The following is a 24427-nucleotide window of genomic DNA, read 5'->3' on the forward strand; positions in this document are numbered from 1 at the left end:
ATATCAGTCAGAGTTAATATTGCATTACAACTGATACTAGTCCTCCTCGGGAAATACGGTTATCATTATTAGTATTGCAACTTTAGTATTACAACTGATATTAGCTCGCCGCGGAAGTACGGTTATCGTTAGTAGTATTGCATTACAACTGATATTAGAGATTTCTCAAAAAATCTCGCGACATAAGAAATTACGAAATCACGCATGTCAATCGCAAAAATTAAACTGCGTTTCTTGATTGTGTATCAAAACATCACTACGCAAAACGCCAACATTAGATTCATGAATATTTCAATACAAGATAACATTTAAAATTAATAAGATTTAAAAAATAAAAAATAATAATTAACATTTACAATGTAAAAGTTTTTCAGATAGAAATTAATGTTAAATTACGTTTAAAAATATTGGAAATTAAATAAATAAAAGCAAAATTTATACGGATACAATATAAGGTCATTTGATGCGTGGAATTGGTTAAATCGCTTTTAAGCGAAAATTCTGTACATATGAAAATACGAATGGTCAGCGTTATGTTATTCAGTTTAATAGAGAAAAGGCATAGCAAAGGATCGTCGAATGGCCCATCGACTGACCTAAGCGCAAAATAAATGTCACGTAAGCGATTGGGCTCACCAAACGAGTATTCATCATACAAAGCCATCTATGCGCGTGCTCATATGACGCGAGACAATACGCATTTATATTCCGTCATGGTGAACACGAAGTTTCTCGGAAGTCTGGGGCCTGTTATCCGCGACACGCAAGGCCAAAGTAACGTTCGAAGTTACGCCGCGAAACGTCAAAGCGGAAAGAAGTGAGACGATTTAATGGTACGTACGTACCGTACGTATATATACACATATGCGGCGCGACCTGGTGCACTCGCGAGGCCCATGCACGCACCTCATACGCTCGCCTGCGTACTCTGGCATTTCGTTGCACAGGTGGTTGCATCGTAGACGGTACGGTAAGCGTATTTGCAACCTGTCGCTGGAAAGATTTACGCGCGTCTAACGACTCGTTCTCCTCCTCCGCGAAAATATTCACTGAGTGCCCTTTTCAGGAAAAAGGAAGAATAATGCCGCAATTAGAATTCAAGGTCAATCGTTACTAAGAAAGATTAAAGTTGAAGGAGTAGAGAATACTGTACAACTATTAAAGTTATTGATTATAAAGTTATAATTATTTTTAAATGACACAAGTTGAAAACTTATTTTATAAAATTTATAAGAACAATGGGTACACAATAAAATCATTGTAGTTACATTAACTAAATGAATGAACTTTCCTTAAATTCGTCAAAGTAAAAAAGAAAAAAAAAAACGTTATCAGTAAGAATTTTAAACAATAAAAATCACTTCAATTTTTTTAAACCCAATTAATTCTGAGAAAAAAAATCAGCAATCATACAAAAACAGCTCATGTGTGAAAAATTCAGATTTCTTGATAAGCTCTAAAGTATAGAACAATGGCGAGACTATCACGATTTCTGCTTCGTGACCATCCAGTATATGAAAGAGCAGGCGGGGATTCATGTGCGGGTATATGGAGCAGGAGCAACCGCCCGGCGGGCGCATCAGGACACCTTGGATCAATACGGCCAAGAGAGAACGAAACTAGTAGCGATGTAAGGAGTGCGAGGAAGAGTGAGCTAAAGTGAGCAAGCTAAATCCGCTGAACGGCGAAAACGTGTCCTGGCACATAAGGATGAAATACTCGATTGTCGTGATCGTCAGAGATACGGTTCGAGATAAAACCCAAGGAAGATGGAAAAGTCAAAATGTATATGTTAATTCAACGTCATATTGATTAAATTATGACCAAAAGGTAACGTAAATTTGACATCGAATTGGCATTATTTACACTTTCCCGTTCTCCTTGGGATATAACGGCGGACATTAAGAATCAGAAAAAATCCACGACGTACAAAGAACCTCCCCACACGAAGTCGGGTTCCCCCCCACGAACAGCGAGCGAGATTACTTCGTTATCTCTGACCTTTCGCAGAACGGAGCACCGCTCGTTCCTCCGGATGTTACAGATATCGCGATTCCTAAAACGTGTTTGCCGACGGCAACCAGTATCCCAAAGGATTCACGATTACATTTTGCAAAAGGAATAAATGTGCACGCGAGCTTGTTTATCGCGAGACTACAAAACAACGTAAAATTGTAAATTTTTTTTTCCTTTCGCACAAGCAGCAAAAAGGGTATGACATTAACTGGATTTTCCATCAAGTACCAGCAACAATTTGTTTTTAATAAAAAGTCAATGGTTCATTATACCATTGTCTCGCTCGACCACGTCATTGTTGTTGACGCTGCATGCGTCGTCTGTCAATACAAATATCCTCGAATTATTAATTTGTTCGAGTAGCTCCTTCGGCCAACTATCTCGCTCGATAGGAAGCAGAAGATCTGAATGAACAAAATGTCACATAGGTCGCGATAGGGTGGTCGCGAAAAGAAAAAAGAAGACGGATTGGCGACGGGTGGCGCATGCGTCACCGTGTATATGCGCCCGTGTGACGGTAACCGGAACGACGTAGAAGTATAGATTGCCGAAGCGAGCGCAGCACGGACTCAGTCCTCCAACAAACTCCACCGAGGACTTGTTGAGCTTGTGTGAATCTATCGAGGAGTAGCTAATCCTGCCCGGCCGAGGTGTGAAGGCGTTCCAGGCAACCTGAGCCAGGGCGCAAGAACGTTTCGTAAGTGAATCATGGCTTAAACTCGATAACAGAAGGAGTGCTTCAGATGTTCACAGTATCATGATGCTGTAGGCATCGTGGGTGTTTTAGAACGAGATACCAGAATATACTGCATGTTACATTTTTCGAAGCTTGTCCTTGAGACATTTTCACCGTGTCTTTTGTAGACAGCGGTTAACGTTAAAGTGTTAAAATGCAATCAAAATAAGAAACTAATTGATTTATGATTGATTTCATGTTAAAATAGAACAGAATTTAGATATTTTTCTGACCCAATTAGTTTGCTCGTTAAAATATAATTTGAGCTGAGGAAACCGAAATTAAATTTAATTGAAATTTATATTAAACTCATTAATTAACGTTTTCACAACTCATTTACATATAAATGCATGCTAAATATTGAAATAAATTTTACCGCAGATAAAAAGAAACAAGAAGAAGATTGATGAAATAAGAATTATTGATTATGTACTCGAGGTTATTGCTGGTTACCTAATGTAATTCATATTATATGCTAACGTAAATTGCTTTCAATCCTTGAGTAGAATATGAATGTAGCTACATTTTTCGATCTTTTATAAACAACTTGATGTTGACATATGTAATCTTTTATTACGATAAAACATAAAATAATTCTCTCTAAATGCCTACTCTATCATGATAATAATTTCGAATATACAAGTTAAATAAATATAAATTGATTCTAAGCCTCTTTCAATATTAATTGCTTAAGTAAGCTTTAATTAAAGCTATGACAGATTATCATGCAACATCTGAGCCGCAGCAAAACATATTAACAATAAGTAATAACAAATCTTACAGCAAATTTGGTTGGCTTTAATGAGCACACGCGCTAGTGTGCGCTGGTGTGCTCATTAAAGTCGTTGTACACAAATCCATGTGTGTTTAATGTAAATAAATAAACGGATTAAAACGTGAACTTTACAATGTTTAGTGTGCCGTTTGATAAAGTACACATTGGGCAATTTATCGTTCAAAATATTACCTTTAACTTTAACCAACACTCAAATAAAATCGGTATACAATGGTTTTAATATGCACTAGGTCGCACAAGTGTCTAACCGCACGGAAAGAACGGTTTTGTCAAAAAAAAACCTGAAAATTTAGTTGGATACAAATCTGAAAATAATTTTGTTAGACCATTAAAATAATTATGTATAATAGGATGCTCGAGTTGATTGCTGGAGTGTCAAAATTTTTTACAGTGCCCACCATGTTTGAAAATCCTACATAATTATTTTTATTGATCCAACAAATTTATTTTCAGCTCTGTAGCCAGCTAAATTTTTAGATATTTTAGATACTTCAACAAAATCATTCTTTCCGGGCGGATTCACTATTAGTGAGCTTTAGTAAACTTCACTAATGATAATGCGACGTAAGAAATAAAATTAAAGAAAGAAATAAGTAATAATGACATCGATGACTTGTGTGAAGAACTTTTACGCTCTTATTGCTTTTGCATTATGAAACTGTATTGGCATCTGTGAAAAGATCACTTTGAGAAAAATAGTAAAAGCATTACATCACCGGTATCTGATATGATAAGCCTTCGTGTAAAACGGGTTTGATGCTAACGGCTAACTGCGTCTTACGGATCGCTGCTTGCAACAAAAACAGTCAGGATAAACAACACGGAAATAAAATATACTCGCGAGAGATACGAGAGAGAAAAAATCGAGTGAAATTCATTCTAAACGGTAACACATTCCTCCCAAGTCCTGTTTTGCAATTTAAATTCTGTTTTCATCTTTATCTCCATGAACTGCATCGTAATTTACTTTTACATAGAGTTTTTTTAAACAAATCTAATTCTAATACATTACTGTCGACCATATTTCCGAAATAAAAGAATTAATAAAGAATTTAATATAAAAAAAATTAAATTAGACCTTTTAAATTTTGTAGCGAACAAAATTTCCGAGTGCTTAGAAATATTTTGTTAAACCGATCAAATAAATTCCATGCACTTGAAAAATGTCCTTTCTAAAAAAAAAGATATTTAAAGAATATATCCGAGTTATTGTTGTCGCTTTTCCGCGATGCCGATTGGTTCTTTCGCTGCTAACTTCGTAAGCGGCTATCATCACGGAGATAGCGTATTTTAATTATGTGTATTGAGGAGTTAATAGTAACAGTGTAATTTTTTTTAATCCTACGCAGATTATTTAGAAAGCATTAAAATACAATACAAAAATTAATTTCTAACTCACCGATCCGATGCGCAACGAGCGGAGTTAATCAGCCACGAAGCTACGGTGATTACTGTAACACACAAACACACAATTTAAAAATTAAAACAGCGCTCAAAATGATCAGTATTTCAAAAATTAATTCTAACAGACACATCAAACTTTTAAAATTTAACTTTCAATTAGATATTCAGTAATTTAATCATATCCAAAAAATACCTTCACAAAATTTAATTTTTATCCAGTTGTGTATGATTCCTCTTTTTTCAAGTATTTTTTTAATTTATTAAGAAAAAATCAAATAAAAAAAAATTTAATTTTATATAAATAAAAAATATTTACCCCAAGGTTGCTCCGCCGGGGCCAGATGCCTCTCCCAGGCCTCCTCCTCCTCTCAGATCTTGTAAATCTGCGAGTAAATCTGTAACATACAAGTGTAAGATAAGTTATAGTAGCGCTCAAAATGTTTAATATTTTGAAAAATAATTATGTGGCTTGTTGAATTTTTTTATTCATACTTTAAATAAATATTAATAAAATATAATTATAATTTTTTAAAATCTTTTTATACAAGTCTTTATTTAAATTCGATTGGACATTTAAAATCCTTTCTAATCCTTTTGCCGCGATGCTGATTGATTCTCTCGCTGCGCTAATTTCCTGAGCGACGGTCATCGCGGAGATCGTGTATTTCGACTATGCACATTGAGTGGTTAATAGTGTAATATTAAATTTGTAATTTGTAATATTAAAAGCTTTGTAGCGCGCGTCTGTTCTGTCTGCTATTTTAATAAATTCTCTTTAATAAATTCAGACTCTCCCGATTATTTTGGAATAACGCACGCCGTATTTGTACAAATATTTGCGCAATAATATGTAACAACGTTCACTTTTCAAGAATGTGCGGTTACGTGCCAAGCCTCTTCGAGAAATTTAAATCAATTTTAGCACGGTATGAAAATCCTTTCTCCCTCGGATGATTACAGAGCGCCGAAGATCAGTACATCTCCAGCGGCATGAAGGCGTGTGCGGTAATAACGCTGGTGCTTGTAGCAAACACGGCTTATATCGGTGTCGAGGCATGGGGTGGTCTCTTCAACCGCTTTAGTCCCGAAATGTTATCTAATCTCGGCTACGGCGGTCACGGAGGTTACATGAACCGTCCTGGATTACTACAGGTATTGAACAATGCAACCTTGTCCTTGAAAAAGTCACGTTTCTGTGTTCCCGCGATCATTATACTTTATCTTAAAAATGCTGCAAAGACGTGCAAAATACATTCCGAAACGTCCTTCACAAATATTTTAGACATCACAGAGAGAAGCTTTAATAAAAAAAATATCTTTCAAGGAATCTTTAAATTATCCTTGACATCCAGTTCATAAGTTCAAAAACTCTCTTAATCTTTTAGATATCCTTCAAACTTTTCTTGTGATTTGTGAGAGGACCAAACAAAAGTTCAAAAACTGCTTTACTCTTTTACAGTTGTCCACAATAATGTAATATATTTCAGATATAGATTGATGAAAGTTTATAGCATCCTCCATTTCGCTTAAATGCCCTTTTATGAGTTTTTATAGTCGCCGTTTGAACTTTTTATTATTTGATTTAATTAGAAACATCCCGTGTCGCAATACGGGTCACGCACGATCGATACTTCATTTTCGAGCTGCGTGCACTTGCACTTGCACTGCGAGAAGAATTCTCCGGTGATTTCTTTTATTTATTTCTCTTTTCTTCGGCCGCGAATTAACTACGAGATTGCGATCCGGAGACTGAGCAGAATCGTCCCTGCAGCGCGATATTTGCAAAGTTACAGCTACTATAGAAACTTTTATTGCGTTTTAACTGTAGGTGAGCTATAACCTCCGGGTTACTCAAACCCGATAATATCCTCGAACATTTCAATTTGCAATTCTATTTACTTCAGATTAAGTGCAGATAATTCTCTTCGTCACGTGTACAATTAAATCATGTGAAATTTCGTTTATTATCGTATAGAAAGCTAGACAGCAATATTTTCTTATTTGTACATGGAAAGAAATGGTTTTGTTAAAGCATCTAAAAATTTAGTTAGATACAAATCTCAAAATAACATTTGTGTTATACGTGCAGTTTATAAAAACATAAAATGTATTTACAATTTACATATAAAATAATATTAGGCTCCACGATCTAGCCTAGACAGTTGACGCTTCTTTGTTTATTTGTGTGATCACATTTAAGCGGTTTAATTCAAATAATTGTAATTTTTTTTGTAAAACCATAAAATAATTATGAACGGCACTCAAGCATAATAAGCAATGCTGCAAAAAGTTTTGATATTCTAATAACCAGCTTCAACGTCGCTAATTGTTTCATAATTTAACTTAAATTTAATTTAAATTATTTTCAAATCTGTATCTAACTGTAAATTTTTAGAAATTAGCATATTATCTTTTCGTATATACTTTTTTATATTACATATTTCTATAGTCGCATTATTTTTTTTTTGCTTATATTTATTTAAAATTGTAAAATAGTTCAAACAAAATTATATAAATAAACCTAATCTAACGAAAGGGCATCAAACGCATTATCATTCAACTCACACTTGATCTCTCTATGAAAAAAATCGCATCACGCGATACACTGATAACGTTGATTCAGCGAAATTACGGATGTGATTAAGATAGAAATCGATGAGAAATCGATGTAAATAAACTGAAATTAATAGAGAAAAAAATAGATCACTATTTCCTACAAATTATGAAGTAACAATTTTATTCTATTTAATTATTAATGAAAAGAAAACAGCAATTCTTTTTACAATCCCGTTTCCAATTTTTCCTTCCACATTATTTCGCGATTTCAAAATCCGTAGTTATATGTAAGTGATCCTAAATGATGTATTTAGGATCTTAATTGTATATTTTAAACAAAGCAGTCGGAACTTCAGGAAGGATATGGTGGTATGTATGAAGGAGTCGAATCGACAGAAGAACCTTGCTATGAGAGGAAATGCGTATACAATGACCACTGTTGCCCGGGTTCCATTTGTGTGAATCTCGATGGAGGTAAATAAAAAAAAGAAAAATATCTCAACTGAAAGCTTATTCTTATTAATTAAGGAGACTGAAAAATCAAAAATTGATTACTCGAAATTCTTTGATAATTGTTTTGCGACGAACTAAATAAATGTATGAAAGTAAATTCAGTTTTAAGGACATTCATACAATATGTAAAGAATAAAAAAATATATTTTTTATATTAACAAATATTTATATGAATAATATATAAATATCTGAAGTACTGTTTGTATTACGACGTCAGCATGATTTTTCAGTTCTCGGTAGTCTAGATCATGGCAATTTTTACCTAAAAATTTTTTAGAAAGTTTATAGCTATTGGAAGCACTTGATTAAAATGGATGGAAAAAAAATTAACAAAATGGCCATTATTAATAAAAAACCACAATTATTTTCATTAAAAAAATTAAGTTTAAAGCTGCCATTTTGTAAAATTTTATTCAATCTATTTTGTAGTTCACCCAATAATTGGAAACTTTTGAAAATTTCTAACGAAAAATCACCACAATCAAACTATCAAAAACTAAGATATTGTAAAAAAAAAATGGAGTTTCTTTAGCTATATGTATATCGCATATTTATAAGAGCATACTCTTTTTTATACTCTTTTATACGTTTTTATACTCTTAATTGTAAAAATAATTATTGTCTAATATCTTTCAAAATTCCAATTTCATGTATTTACGTAATTGGCTATAAAAACTGTCAAAAACAAATACGATTTTTCGAGCAATCTGATCTTTAAATTCCTTTAATTAACACCTTTCAATTAATGAAGATCTTCTATTTCTCATCCTTTTCGATTGAGAAACAGAAGACATTTAAAAGATCGATAAAAAAAAGCAATCGTACATGAATGTTATGTTACAGTAGTTGGAACATGCATTTTCGACTTTGGCATGAAGCAAGGCGAGCTTTGCAGGCGAGATAGCGATTGCGAAACTGGCTTAATGTGTGCCGAGATGCCTGGACGCGAAACAAAATCGTGTCAACCGCCAACCACTTCGAACAAGTTATACAGTGCGTATATTTTGGTTTCTTAAAATATAAAACACAAGAGCCATGTTCCAATATGTATGTACTATCAGTACTAAAAATCTATAGTTTATGTTACATATATTATAAATTTTCGGTACTGATAATATATATTGATATCATGGTTATATACACGGAAAATGATATTTTCGCTGCCATGGCTAATCATTTGCTAAAACTATATCTGCTATCGTAACTATAAATTTATAAACTACAGCAAAACAGTTTGCTGTAATTTATAAATTCTAATGCATAAATAAAATAGCAAAACATGCATATCTGTTAGGATCACATCGTGTAGCAACATAAAAGTAATTATCAAAACTGATATTATAATCAGATATATAGTCAGTCAATACACTTCGTTAATTAATGTAACTACCTTGAATACACTTTTAACTACATCGCTACATGATATATTTTGCATCAGGTAATTAAACTCTTTCACCTAAAGGTAAACTCTTTCAACTATAAGTAAAATATTAACTGTTCATATATTACAGCTGTAATTTAAGTTATCATACGCAGTTTTTAGCTACGGCAGCTACTTTTTTTCATATTATATGTTCTATAAGATCATATCATACAAATGTGACGTGTTTACAGATGAGGAGTGCACTATGTCAAGCGAGTGTGACATTAGCCGTGGTCTATGCTGCCAATTGCAAAGGCGACATCGGCAAACTCCCAGAAAGGTAACGATATGTATATATTATTAGAATTGTAAAGCGTAATTGCATCTAAATTCCTTAAAAAAGGTATTTAAAAAATTCTATTTCTCTGACGACGTGCATAAAAGAAATTTCTTAGCATCTTGATCCACAAACTCAAGTTCTTTTTTCTATGTTAAGTAGACTCGCTAAGTAGAACAATAGTTTAATAATTGTAATAATTATGGAAATATTTTGGCAGGTTTGCTCGTACTTCAAGGACCCCTTAGTTTGCATCGGACCGGTGGCAACGGATCAGATAAAGTCCGTGATCCAATATACTTCCGGCGAGAAACGAATCACCGGACAGGGCAACCGCCTGTTCAAGCGGATGCCGTACGCCTAAACGCTCGCTCGTCGTCACGACGAATGGGAAGTATACAGTATAAGATAAGCTACGAGAAAATCAAATCCTCCTTTAGTCGTTGTGAAGATACTTAGGTCTAAGTATGTCGATTTGACATTATCTCGATCTCCTTCCTAGTCCTAACTCTACTCTATGCCACGATACACCGGGAAGTATGATGCGTGCGATAAAACAGTTGAATTAAATGTTACTCGGAAAGATGTTACTCGGAAAGATGTTACTTCGAAGATGTTTCTTCTTCGAATATAGCGCGACTGAAAAACCTATAACACATATCATAGTAAGCCGTCTAATAGGTCTCTAGGATTAAGGGACATGCTAGTGTAGTCGTGATAAGGAAGAGTGCGCTGGTGATTTAAGAGCGCCGTTCGACAAAGATGTTTCTTAATGATATAGAGGTAAGAATGCTATGTGAGAGGAAATGCATGCACAATGACCACTGTTGCCCGGATTCCATTTGTACGAATCTCGATGGAAGCAAAGCAAAAGAGAAAACATATCCTAATTGAAAGTTTTATCCGTATTAATTAATTAAAACTCTTCAATTTATAAAAAGTAATAAAGATCACCTAAAGATCTCCTTTTCTTATAAACAATTATCAGTTTTGAAAGAAGGTTCATCTACCGATAGAGCTTTTCTTTCGAATAATAGAGATTAGTGGAGCAGTTAATTGCTCGCGATAAGTCATGGTTATAGAAATAAGATATAGTAAATGAGAGAGAGGCGTGCACAAAGAGAGAAATGGAGTCTTTCTTATCGTCGCAGTGTCAACATTGACAATTTTATCTTATTAATCAATTTTATCCTGTTAGTCTCGTCATGCTGATCTGTAAGATATTTCGATTGACAAAGTCTACCTTTTGAGAATTCCCGAAGCAATAGAACAATAAATCACGACTGCTGACATAACAATGTCGTCTCCCTTAACGACGCGAGAAATTTCAATGTCGATACCGTGAACGATTGTGTCATTCAAATTGCCGAAGATTGTGCTTTTCAGCTGCAATTTCATTGCGTATTATAAAGCGTCATAAAATTTATTTCAAAATTTCAAAATTAACATATAAAATGCAAGAGGTGCTTTTTTAAACATTAAAATAAGCATTGAAATAAAAACCAAATCAAGATCCAAAAGAATAGTCAAATAATTCTAAAAGAGACATCATAAATTTGAGATGTCTTTAAGGAATTCTTTCCTCAAAGTTTTCAAACTTTAAACTTCCATATCGTTTATGAAATATATATTTCGTAATTTTGACAAAATAACAAAATGAAGAAAGCGCAGCTGAAAGGAACAGAGTTATCGTCAATGCACTGACTTAAATGAGTCTGAGGGGATGCCAGCGGGACATGATGAAAAAAATCGTCTACAATGGCGGATTTAAGGCCCAAATAAAATAAGTGAAATAACATTTCTAACGCAGAGCCAAATGATATTTTCAATATTATGACGTTTTGCACTTTATTGCAAAAATGTGAACATTTTAAGCACAAACAGTCATAAATCAGCCAAACGCTTTGGGAAAGCTGTCAGTAATGGAGGCCCCTAATGGGGCTCCAAGAAACCGGTTATCCGTAAGTCCGCCATTGCACATCCCGTTGATTATTCAAACGCACAGATCGAAGTATTTATTTTTCTTTCTCACGCTTTATGAACGGTCGTTCGGCGGACGTCGCAAGAAATGCGAAGTGTCATTCAGACGGTTTTACTGGCAGAAAAGTATTTTCTACTGAGGGAAAAGGAGCTAAAAGAGGCACAAGTACCTTATAATCCGATCGATGTTTCGAGTTTACCCTTAGGAATCGTACACTTAGACGTTTAACTTCGACTCTAACGTCGAATACATTTATTCCTACCCTTCTCCAAAAAGAACTTTGCACACTGTCGGTGTGTATATTGTACTCGTAATGTAAGTCACATCGTGAAGTTGAAAAACGACACATTTTAGAATGTAGGAGGATTAATACGCTGTAAACGATACATATCAAAGAGGGAAAAGTTTTTCTCCGCTACCTTACATTCAAAGACATAGCGTTATATATAAATATACATATATACGATGAAAGACGACGGGAACAGAGGAGACACTTTAACTCTTAGTGGCAAATATAGATGTGCGTATTATTCGTTAAAAAAATAAAAAAAAAGTAAAATTTCAAGCAAGTACCAAGAAGAGGAAGTTATTAAAAAATCGCGGAAATCGCTCTGTAAAACATTAATCACAGAAATCTCTCTCTGTCGAGTAATAATATCGCGGAAATCGCTCTATTAGAAGTACTAACGCTAATGAAATCGTAATACTAAATACACGATGCATATTGTCTGTGGCTATTGTTATGTGAAATATTACTCTGTGGAAAAAATTCATTATGATATTAATCGTTACTGTCATCAAAGAAAGAATAATGTTAAGTAAAAATCGTTTGAGATCGATTGCACGATGTTTTAAGAGTAATCGTGGGAAGCGCAGTGTTAAGAGTTTTTCGAAACCGCGTTCGTATACAACAATACAGCAATTACAACAAGAAACAAAAATGACAAGAATGCTCTAATCTCAGTAGAATCTGTCCTTTGACTTATTATTAAAAAAAAACTCTCAGCGAACCGCTGCTTTCCACGCCACTGGTGCTACAATCGCCAAGAGAGTCCCCTGAAGACATCTTACCAATCCTCTACTATCAATATTTCCCAAAATGTTAATCTACCTGTGTAAGAAAACTCAAAACATATCATACAAAATGCCTAATGCATTTAAGAGGATTCTATAAAATATGAATGTGTATTACAAGATATATTATGCTATTGAAATTATATTTTTATCTTCAATTCGTATATATACCTAAGCTCTATATATTTACACAATATTCATATATTTTCTCTAGAGGCATATATATATATACCTATAAATAATATATATATATATGCACACATCACATAACACACACATACGCTACGCATATATGCACGCAAGCACATTCACATATCCACTCTGCTGTATCATACGTATGTAAAGATCTGAGGTTAAATTTGCAATGAGACTTTTTATTAATAATTTTAGACATACAATTTTTCCATTGTGTCTTAAATTGCAAATGTAAAATTATTCATTAATGCGAATCGATGGCTAGTCATATGAATTTACATGAATTTAATTACAATTTATAAATGATGTATTTAATTATATTCTGGACGATTTCCCCGACGAAAATATGAAAATTTACTATAAAATATTTTAAATCTCAAAAATGTTCAATTATGAACTTGTTTTTATCTAATCATGTGCGATGCCATCAGATTTTGCGCTGTATGAAATTAATTACAAATATTATAAGTATTTTAAATTAAAATTTTATTATTCCGCAAGCGTGTAGAACAAAATTTTCTTACTTTAATGTTGAACACGTAATGATTATTTACTTCATATGTTGTAGGATATATCTTATCTTTAGATATAAAACAATATTATATAATTGTCTGCGAATATTTTATATATTACAATCTACACATATATATATATAAAATACATAATTTCATAAAAGGCATATATATTATATATGTATGTGTGTGTGTGTGTGTGTGAGTGTGTGTGTGTGTGTGTGTATATATATATGTACACATATATGCGTGTGTGTAAATATATATACATACATTTTTTCAAAAGTCTTTGTTTTTGTCTGAAAATCTTTCTCTTACTAATCTAATTAGTCGGGCTAAGGAACTGGACTAAAAAGGCATTGTGAACTGCACACAAAAAAGATACATATCATAGCTTGTAAGAGTCTTTGCCTTGTAAGGAAGTTCAGACGCATGTTCACAAAGCACAGAATGTAAAGTGATGGCAAATACAAAGCCGAGCGGATCGAACTATCGCAAATTTTAAGAAAAATTCGGCCATCTGGCCTTGAGTCGAAAGTACCTCTGCCGAAAGAGTTAATCCCAGCATAAAACTTTATGTGTTTATGACGTATATGTAAATGTATCGTTCAAAATTACAATATTTAAAAAAAAAGCAGTTCTAATAGCTAAATGTGAAATACACGATGGTGCATATGAAATAAACCGAATATATTTCTGTCACTCCTGCTGGCTAAGTATTTTTTCCTCAAAAACATGTTCAAAAGTAATCGATACTGCTTTTTATTTATTTTTATTCATCCTTCAAAAAATTAGATACTTAATGAAAAAATTGCATAATCTCTTTTAAAATAAATTTCTTTTTAGATATAAACTTTTAAAACATCCAAGTTTAATAAATAAATCTCCGATTCTTTAGATCTAAAGAATTATAATACTTCGACATAATTAAGTAAAATATTGTGGATAAAATATTATATAAAATAATATATAATAATTTTATATATTCAATAAAATATTATATTTTATATGTACATCATAAATATTTTATAATAGTAAATGTTTCAAACGTCTCAAAGTAAAGTAAAACATTTTATATACTTTCATTATATTAATGATCTGAAGTTAAAATATAAAGGTAAAGTTGAAAGTAAAATGTATTGAATATTACAAAACAGTCTTCACCATCAGAGAAAATAATTAAATTTTATTCAGATTATAAATACAATATATTTTTAAAAATATCAATTTTATTGTACGCCTTTCAATGAACAGGTTAATGAGATAATATAATCGACTACGTTCAAGGGTTGAGTGTTTACGCGTAAAATATATATTTACATCATGTATAGAGTATAAACTGTCAACTATGTTGCATATCATTTATATAAACAATAATCGATGAATCATTTAGATTTTATCAAAAATAGTAAAAATAATATTTTATTTCTTATTTTTAATATCATATATTTTTATTTTATCAATACTAAAGTCAAATATATTAATAATTTTGTAACCCAGTGAACAAAGTGACGTCAAATGACGTTATTAATAACGTATTAATGACGTCTTCTCTAACGTCCACTTCTACATTTGATACACTATGCATGGATGTCTTCTTATTTTACAAGATTATTCTATCAAACGTTCGCGAAATTAGAAAACTGTAGTAGAATCTACAAGATAGTATAACACAGCAACAAATATCTACTAATATATAATAAATACTAAATAAAGCGTATGCATAAAAGGAAAATTATGCATCTTGTCAATGAAGAAGTCTTTTTATACATTTTTTCTATATATTTTAACGGCTTGGAAAATTGATAATTTTGTACTAAAAATAATAAAAATTAAGTTTTTTAAAAACTTATATATTATTATTTATGTGTTAACTAAATGCTAATATTTTTTTAAGATTAACTTCACATTCACTTCTATGAATATTAACTTCAGTTCATTATACTTAAATAAATTGCCTAAATTATTCACTTACCGGTTGTTGCTGCTGCTGCATTTCCTTTCCGCTCGATTCTGAAAATATCATAAATATAAATCATAAATATAAATAAAATATGTTATGTATTTGAGCTACCATATTAATTGAGCTACCATAGAAATGTATGAGATTGATAAAATATTTTTACATAATATAGACATATTCTTTTAATTTTGGAACACAATATAAAATATTGGGTTGGAACAAAAGCTTGAAGCATTTTTTATAAGAAAAATTCAAAGACAATGTCTGTAGATATTTATGCAAAAGATTGATGTAACCACATAAATAGGTACCATTGTCACAGTATCAAAGTTATGGCAAGAATGAAGAAATTATCAACATAATCAAGAAATTGGAATATTTCAGATGCGACATCCAGAAAAATACAATCTTCTCCACACCTCAATATGTAGAGCAAGATCAGAGTCACAGTGAACAAAGTGTTGCCAACATGATAACCTATGTACAATAATGTGTATGACACAGCAAGAAGATGTATCATCACTACAAATTGTTGTTCCAATCCAATACATTAAATAATATTTAAACCATCTTTTTAATTTTAAGAACGTATCAGATGCACTGTGTATGTATCGTGCTAAAAAAAGTGTGATAAATTTAAAATTATAAGCTCTGTTTTAATTATATAAAATTATATAAAAAAGAAAACTTAGTAAAATTTAATTTCATTGTAAAGCAGACATTTGTTGCCTGCTTTAATTTAATCGATTTTATACCCAATTAGTTAAGCAAAAAATTTTAACAATAATTTTACAAAATGTTACGTCTTGCATAGAATTCTTTGCTAACTTTAACTACGTTTTCATAATTATTAGTATATGATAGACTTATCAATGTAGTAAAGCAAAAGATTTCAATGATTTCAATGATAAATGAATATATAATAATCTATTAAATCATCTATAATTAAATAAAAATAAATTAAAATAAATAATAAATTATTCTTTGCTTTCAACACACAAATTCTTTGCTTTAAGAACACAAAAATTATAAAAAAAAATTTGTGTTTTTAAAGCAGAAAAATTGTATAATTTAAGCAGAGAAAATTTTATTCACACACGTGTTTCAATTTCGTACACTTTTTTGCATGCGCATATGACAAGAGAGCATAAACAAAAACAAAGATCTACTTTAATTAATTAGTTAATAGTATGTAAACAAATTGTTAAATTAAATTACTCACCGATTGTTGTTGCTATTACTGCACTGCTGCTGCTGCTGTATTCTTTTTCCGAATTCTAAAAATATAATAAATATAATAATTATAATAAACACAAACATAATATTCTTTATTTCACTATCATTTTAATTTATAAACGTTGTAGATTAATATATTTTTATATAAAATAAATGTATTGTAATCTCTCAGTTTTTGAACATAAAATATTCTTATTTTAAATTTTTTCTGAATTTAGAATGTATCAAAGCAATTATAACAATAGCAAAAATAAACATATTTAATGAGAGAATATTTTATATCACAAACACATGCTAATCCATATAACTATCATTTTATCATAATTTTTTTTACACATGAATATTACATGTTATATTTTGTACATTTTATCAAACGTTGAAATAAAAATTTATTTTTATTTATACATTCAAACTGTGAAAATACAAAATACAAAAAAACAGAGATATATCAATAAAATATAATATACTAGCTCACCAAGTTACACTTCATGGATGTCATCTCGCAAAAAGTCTGTTGACATCTCGTTTTACTGCTCACCTCGAAATGCACATTAATAACGATCGCCCGATACTTATTTATTTAACTCTCGATCCCGATTTCGCAGATAGTATACCCCACACGAACGTGAATACAACGTCCTAGCATTATTTCACGCTGTGATTCGCGTTAAGACGCTCGTCCGTTCTTACATTAGTCACTTTCGACATCTTACACTTGATCAGAGAAGTTCCTCTCTGACTTCCTCTCTGACCAAACGTGGAAAGTGCCCGAGAAGAAGCAAGCAACGACAAATGTGGCGAATCAAGGAACAAAGGTTCCGCGTCACATCAACCGAGGCAGCGGTGAGAGCCGTTCGAATAATGAATGCATGCGTAGATAAAATAGATAAAGATGAAACAACTTGCTCCCATTCGAAAATCTATCTAACGTGATCGCACGACACCAGTCGCGTACCATTTTCGCGATCTTGATGCGTCCTACTCGAGCACATAATGTCGAGCTTCATGAGCTAGCATGATCGTTTCCTCGTACGACACTGTTACGCACGTATAACAACATTCGGCACTTTCGCAAGCATACCTGCACACAATTCGAACTCGGTATCTACACGCGCGAAAAACAGAGCGTTCGACTACGCGAAACAAAAACAAACACGGAAATGGCAGCGGGCAGCACCGGCAACGGCGACGATAGCGCACTAACGCGGTAGCGGCCAAGGAGCAAAGAAAAACCTGAGAGCGGCCATCCTAGCCTTTTTCGTGGGACCGATTGAGTCCCCGTTCATTAGCGCCCCCAAACGTCCACTAGTATGTTATACACTCGAGATCCAAGATCCTGCTCACGACGATTGGTCTTGATTCGCATTTACCACGAACGCGCGACCTTTTGTTTACGGCACTCCTGGACGTCGAAAACTCGGGATACGAGGCAATGGAGAAAATGCAAAACACGATTGAACACGACACGACTTCGCATCATGCATCGTATTCGATTCTGACACGACGGATGTTAGTACGAACACCCGACACTCCACGGTACTTTCGAAACACTCGCTCGCCTCAAAAACTCGTATGGGACGATGAAGATGCGAGTTGAAATGCGCCGCGACGCGTAGCGACTGGTAGCGACGTCGCGCCGTCCTGCCTAACCTACCGCCGTTACCGTACTGCGTGGTACTGCGTAGCACTGTGTAGCAGCGCTGCGGCGCAGGCGCGGCTCACGCCGCCGCCGCCGCCGGCCGCCGCTACGCAGTATCACGCAGTACGATAACAGTTAGTAGGTCAAACAGAACAGCGCGACGTCGCTACGCGTCGCGACGCATTTCAACTCACATCTTCGTTGTCCCGTACGAGTTTTTGACACGAGCGAGTGTTTCAAAAGTATCATGGAGTGTCAGGCGTTCGTATCAACATCCGTCATATCGGATATATGATACATGGTGCGAAGTCGTGTCGTGTTTAATTGTGTTTCGCATCTTTTTCGTTGTCTCGTATTTGAGTTTCAGACACGCGTGAGTACCAGGAGTGTTTCGAGAGTGCCAAAAACGAAGGATCGCGCGTTCGTGCCAAGTATGAATAAAGACAAAATCGAGCTGAATCGTCGAGAATCATCACGAGGATCTTGGATCCTCTATGATCTTCAGACTGTAACGGTTACAATTAGTCGGGACGTCGCGTCGCGCATTTGCGTCTTCTCCGTTGCACCGTATCTCAAATTTTCGGGCGTAAGTACGCGGGAATGTTGAAAACCAAGTACCGCGCGTTTGTGCCAAGTGTGAATCAAGAGGATCTTCGTGAGGATAAAAATCTTGGATCAAAAGAATGTTCGATAGTGTCGCAAAATGGATGTAATTTTAGTTGATATTCCAGCATAAATGGATGTGCGTCGTTAGTGCGCCGGGAATTTTAGCGTTATAAAAAAAAGGCCGCCGTAGCACCTCTCAGGTTTCTCTCTGGTCCTACGAAAAAAGCCAGAATGACCACTATCGGACAACATGTGTATCTACAGTACATACATGAACACTGCTTGTCATTGATTCGACGAGTTATAGTAGACAACTGACTTACCGACGCTGCCCTCTAGCATATAATTTTATATGTAGACTATGGCTTCGGTAAGTTAACCATCTACTATAACTCGTTGAATCAATGACGGGCAGAGAACAATTTCAGCTTTTTGGGCATAGCACTTTTTAGGTTATATGTCGTACGAGATCTTCGTACAAATGTTTCGAAAAATACGCATAACTTTATGGATATTCAACATAATCCTTCTAACTAATTAAATGTAGCGTCTTTTATTTCATGTAACAATCACTCTTGTGTAAATATCAGATCAATTATTAAGGCTCAATAATTCGGAATGATGACGCTACGTTTGTTTGACAATCAGGTGAGTCGCTTACAGATGTTACTTCTCTGAATAATGTAATCAGACATCCTATTTTCGGCAAGACATTCTCATTTTTTCCACATAATTATTTCACTATCTTGTCAAAAACATCTCGATTTTAAGTATTATCTTGATGAAAAAATTAATTTTGATTAAAAATGTTAAGAAGCCTATTACACTTCTCAAGATTTCATCTTCCATTATTGATCCTGAAATGCTATTCATATTATTCTTATAATAACACTATTTTTGGTCAAAATTCATTTAAAATTAAGAACTTTTTTTATACTTTTCTATTTTAGGTTGCAAGGTATTAGAATAACTTCATTATTTTAATACTAACAAAATCTTATTAAATGCCATTTTAAGCTATCAAAATTTTAAAACAAAAATTGTTCTAACTTTGAATTAATACTTGGATGAAAATTTACTTATAAAGTTAAAAAATTTATTTACACTTGAAAATATTTTACTTTTTTTGTACTTTATAGATTACAGCATGTTAGAATAACTGAACAAACACTGTTTTAATGTTACAAAATCTTGTTACAAATTAAATGTTATTGTAAGGTACCAAAATTTGAACAAATTTTAAATTATCAAAATTTTTATGAAAATTGTACTAATCTTGAATTAGCAGAGAAGAAAATTTATAAAAGAAATTATTTATTAAGAAATTCTATAAATTTTTTCTATTGTATAGAATGCAAGATATTACAATTCAATTAAAATAATTGAATTAAAACAATTTTAATATAAGCGAAATTTTATTAAATATTATTTTAAGTTATCAAAATTTTAATAAGCTTTGGAAATTGTACTAAACTTAAATTAGTATGTAAAAAACCATAATTGGCAAGCTGCTCTCTGGTAATACTCTAGCGACTATCCATAGCAGTACACTAGGATTAAAGCAAATGAGAATACTAAATATATATGAATAATTATATTATTTTTTGAAAATAAAATAAAAAATAAAAATAATATTATTCTTGTGTTTATCTTTGCATCTTTATACCTATATTTCCATTAGTATAAAGTTGTGCTTTGAGTTAGAAAATATCTGGTCACATTATTTCTAAAACATATTGATACAATTTGCATGTATCAAGCTGACATTACTTATCATCATTTTAATGTTAAAATAACATCTTTGATGACATTTGACATCAAAATGATCATAAATATCATCAACTTGCTACTTGAGTTGTCATGTTAAATGTAATTTAGCAACTTTAGTATTACACATTATCTATATTTCAGAATTATTCAATTCTGGATACCATGCCAAATATGCACAAAAAAAATGGCGAGATAGGAAGCTACAATTATCTGAGAGACTGTATCGGCAGTCTTGAGAATAAAAACTCTGAAGTTGTTTTAACGGCCACATCCACAAGTTCCCAAGGCACTGATTTGCAAGGGCACAGCTTGGATGTTAATTTGAATAGCATTGATCTCAATTTGATGAAATTTGATAGTTTATTGCTGCATAATGCCGAGGAGTCTGCAAAGAGCAAAGAGGAAAAAACAAGAAAAGACAGACCAACAGATATTAATATTTCACATTCAAATCAATATTTTAACGCTACAAATCTGAGCTTTTCGAATTTTACAAATGATTCAAGCAAAGGATCAGATGAGGTAACGACAACTGTTAATAATAATGAATCTTGTGTATTCAATAAAGATCAATGCTTAGAAAGAAAGAAAATAGAAAGCTACAATTGTCCTACCAAACCTGATACAGAAAATAATATAAATACAGTTTCTCATATTAATCAAGACAACAGTTGTATAAATCAAAATGTCACATCCAAGTTGAAACGTGAAATAAAAATTGATAATCTGGAGTTATTGGACGACGAACAGATTCAGAAATGCGAGCAATGCCTAATGACGTTCAGATATAAAAGACACTTGGATCGTCATTTGGAGGGTCATCAGAAAAATAATTGTCCTCATTGTAATGAAAAATTCGCCAGGCGAAAGCATCTGGACGTTCATCTGTTTCGCGCACATGGAGAACGGGTGGTTAGACATTCGCATTTATGCGACGTGTGTCCAAAAAGTTTTCCTAAACGTGCCCTACTAAACTGTCATAGAGCAAAACACAGTTATCAAAACGGTAAAGTGTGTTCGGATTGTGGAGATATGATAAATATGGATACGGACGAGAAGGAGCACAAGGAGAAGCACTGTAAGAAGAGGCAATTCAAGTGCCAGCGATGTTGGCAAACGTTCAGTATCGAGCAAACGTATCTATCTCACATTCAGAATCACGATAACTATAAATGCCCAAGCTGTGAAATTACTTTTGCGTCGAAGAAGAAGGCGCATGAACACTTTAGGGCGGTTCATGTATCAAAATTAAGCGAGCAAAAATCGACAAACAGTGAATATTAAAATATATTATAAATTGGAGGATTTCTTACAAAAATCTACAAACAAGTTTAAAAAGGAATTTTTTTCAGAAAAACTTTTTATGTTTAAGCTGTTCATTATGTAAATATGATCATTTTTCTTTGGATAATAGATATAAGAACAATATTTTGAGGATCCATTTAAAAAAAAAAGATAAATCTTTAGATTTGTTTAATTCTTGCAGGAATTTTAATTTTATACTACCTATTTAGATTTATATTGCTTGATTCTTGTCAATACAAAATATTTCAAGGTGTGATAGAGTATTTGGAAAACAATTGATTTAAAAAAAAAATGGATTTGTTAGTTTTTGTAGCAAAATCCTTCAATTATTTTGTATTAATGGGTCAATTCTTCTTTCATTATTTATCATTTAATAACATTTATAGGTTCATATTTTTGTGCCGATTGCAGACACACATTTATAAAAAAAGACGATTATTTTCGACATTTGGAATCCGCGTTACATCTTAATAAAGTCAATAGAGATATACCTATAAAAGCAATATTTTCTTGTGCGATCTGTTCGAAAAAGTTAATTACGCAAAGAGCCCTGGATCAACATGTTAGACGCATTCACAAGGGCGCAAAGCGATTTGCTTGCAATATGTATGGGTGTACGTTTCAGTGTGCCAGAAGGACTGATCTGGATAGGCACAAACAGTTGCACATAGAAGAGCGAAATATCGTTTGTGAACATTGTGGCAAAATGTTTACTAGCGTCGGCATATTAAAGGATCATGTACTTTACATTCACAGTAAGGAGCGACAATTTATCTGCGAGGAATGTGGCAAGGCATTTAAGAGAAACAGCTTATTGAAAAGACATAAGTTGTCACATGAGCAGCATCGGCCATTTGCTTGTACACAATGTAGCACTGCGTTCAAACGTTCACATCATCTTACTCGTCACATGGAAACCTGTCACAAAATTACACTGGAAAAAAAGAAAAAGGTAAAGAAGAATTCTTGATAATTTTCTTTACACTTAAGATGTATACTATGCATATACAGGGTGTTTCGTAAACAAGACAAATGGAAGAAATTTAAGGAGTGATTCTAGATGATAAAATAAGATCACAAATAACGAAATTGCAATTAAGATTTCATTTTTCTTTTATTATAAATGCTTAAATTTTTAAGTATATGTATAGTGCCTAAAGCACATAAATTTTTAGACGTAATTTTAAAAAACAATTAATTAATTGCAATCATTATTTTTTGTTTTTGTCTTTATTCAGAATCACTCCTTAAATTTTCTGCCATTAGTTTTGAATACCCTATAATACATATATGTTATTATAATTTTAAGGTGGTAAAGCTCATGAAAACAAAAGACGGAAATCTTGTGCCAGTGCCAGATAAACCAAATAGACTGGAAACTAATAGATCCAAAATTGGAAGAAGACGCGAATCAATTACAAAGAATAAAGAGAGAGACTATTCAATTACAAATGTAGAAAAACAAACTGTAAATGTTAATTCACAACTGCAAACACAACCATTGTTAAATCCGGAGGAAACTTCTGAATGTCCAAACTTGTCATTGGAACTTACAAATTTATCTGTTGTCGATTCTATTCCACAAGTTCTTTCATTAGTAGATGTAAACACGGGACAAGTACTTACTGTAGAAATCACCAACAACTCAGAATTGTTACCTGCTAGTGAACTTGATCAATTTGGAACAAATTGTAATGAAATATTGAATTTACCAGATTATCAAGATATAGAATTTCAAAGTAGTCTTCTGAATACTGATCAAATGTATTATGACAATACAAGTTATTCGGAGATATCGCTGGAAAATATTGAAAGCTCGTTTCCACTTGTAAGTAATAATAATAAGATGGAAACGATAGAAAGCTATTTAACTCATGAATTTCCAGCATTTCTTAATATTTGAACATTTACACAACATATATGTTTATTGTTCAAAATGCAATATCATAGTTGCTTAAAATTTAAAATATGCCACTATATTATTATATTTTACTAAAATATGAAATTTATTTATTTTGTTAATGAAGAATGTTAAGTTTTATAAAATATATTTTTTTATACTACAGAATGTAATCTAACATTTTATTTTAATTTTGGAAATAAATAAATATACATTTTTTCAAAATAGATAAATTTTATTACCTCATACAATAACAAACATTTTAATATTTTTAGAGCTATATTATATAAGTGTTATTGAGATGCAAACGTAAAATTTTATTAAAATATAAGACTGCATACACTAAGTTAATATGTATTTAAAACTTACTTGATAATGATAAGAGTGTATTATTAATAGCATTATTCTATATTTAGTTTAATTTTAAAATATAAAAAGCATAATATCTCAGCATAAAATTAAATTCTTTATATTTCCTTTGTACAAATGTAAAAAATCTCTTATATACAATATATATATATATAT

General features: G+C 32.4%; 2 protein-coding genes and 1 long non-coding RNA gene across 6 annotated transcripts; 2 read left to right on the forward strand and 1 right to left on the reverse strand.

Annotated features, from left to right (window-relative positions):
• Nucleotides 1-2550: 2550 nt before the first annotated feature.
• LOC105198886 (ITG-like peptide) lies at nucleotides 2551-12630 on the forward strand. Of its 4 annotated transcripts, none has more exons than XM_011165733.3 (6): nucleotides 2551-2713; nucleotides 5913-6104; nucleotides 7850-7982; nucleotides 8865-9014; nucleotides 9636-9724; nucleotides 9942-12630. In XM_011165733.3, exons 2-6 carry the CDS (start codon nucleotides 5943-5945, stop codon nucleotides 10083-10085), a joined length of 678 nt encoding a protein of 225 aa, XP_011164035.1. In that variant the 5' UTR covers nucleotides 2551-2713; nucleotides 5913-5942; the 3' UTR covers nucleotides 10086-12630. The 4 variants fall into 4 exon arrangements, with proteins under 4 accessions (XP_011164035.1, XP_025994676.1, XP_011164036.1 ...); XM_026138891.2 differs by having other exon boundaries at nucleotides 8868-9014; XM_011165734.3 differs by having other exon boundaries at nucleotides 7853-7982.
• Nucleotides 4720-18335, reverse strand: LOC120358729. The gene is made up of 5 exons (XR_005575624.1): nucleotides 17158-18335; nucleotides 16669-16723; nucleotides 15459-15496; nucleotides 5269-5347; nucleotides 4720-4999 (listed from the first exon to the last, which is right to left on the reverse strand). It is a non-coding gene; the product is annotated as an uncharacterized LOC120358729 (long non-coding RNA).
• A 961-nt stretch (nucleotides 18336-19296) lies between these two features.
• LOC105198887 (zinc finger protein 107) lies at nucleotides 19297-24355 on the forward strand. The gene is made up of 4 exons (XM_011165736.3): nucleotides 19297-19575; nucleotides 20839-21970; nucleotides 22389-22954; nucleotides 23312-24355. Exons 1-4 carry the CDS (start codon nucleotides 19546-19548, stop codon nucleotides 23903-23905), a joined length of 2322 nt encoding a protein of 773 aa, XP_011164038.1. The 5' UTR covers nucleotides 19297-19545; the 3' UTR covers nucleotides 23906-24355.
• Nucleotides 24356-24427: the final 72 nt, after the last annotated feature.

Source organism: Solenopsis invicta, chromosome 9 (assembly GCF_016802725.1).
Source record: "Solenopsis invicta isolate M01_SB chromosome 9, UNIL_Sinv_3.0, whole genome shotgun sequence".
NCBI classification, from domain to species: Eukaryota; Metazoa; Arthropoda; class Insecta; order Hymenoptera; family Formicidae; genus Solenopsis; species Solenopsis invicta.

Excerpts from the sequence above, each read along its gene's own strand:
- LOC105198887 (XM_011165736.3), top strand. The coding sequence starts at position 19,546 with ATGATGACGCTACGTTTGTTTGACAATCAG. Across the intron at positions 19,576-20,838 it reads TACGTTTGTTTGACAATCAG|AATTATTCAATTCTGGATAC; the intron begins GTGAGTCGCTTA and ends TCTATATTTCAG. Across the intron at positions 22,955-23,311 it reads CACTGGAAAAAAAGAAAAAG|GTGGTAAAGCTCATGAAAAC; the intron begins GTAAAGAAGAAT and ends TATAATTTTAAG.
- LOC105198886 (XM_011165733.3), top strand. The coding sequence starts at position 5,943 with ATGAAGGCGTGTGCGGTAATAACGCTGGTGCTTGTAGCAAACACGGCT. Across the intron at positions 7,983-8,864 it reads TTGTGTGAATCTCGATGGAG|TAGTTGGAACATGCATTTTC; the intron begins GTAAATAAAAAA and ends GTTATGTTACAG. Across the intron at positions 9,725-9,941 it reads ATCGGCAAACTCCCAGAAAG|GTTTGCTCGTACTTCAAGGA; the intron begins GTAACGATATGT and ends ATATTTTGGCAG.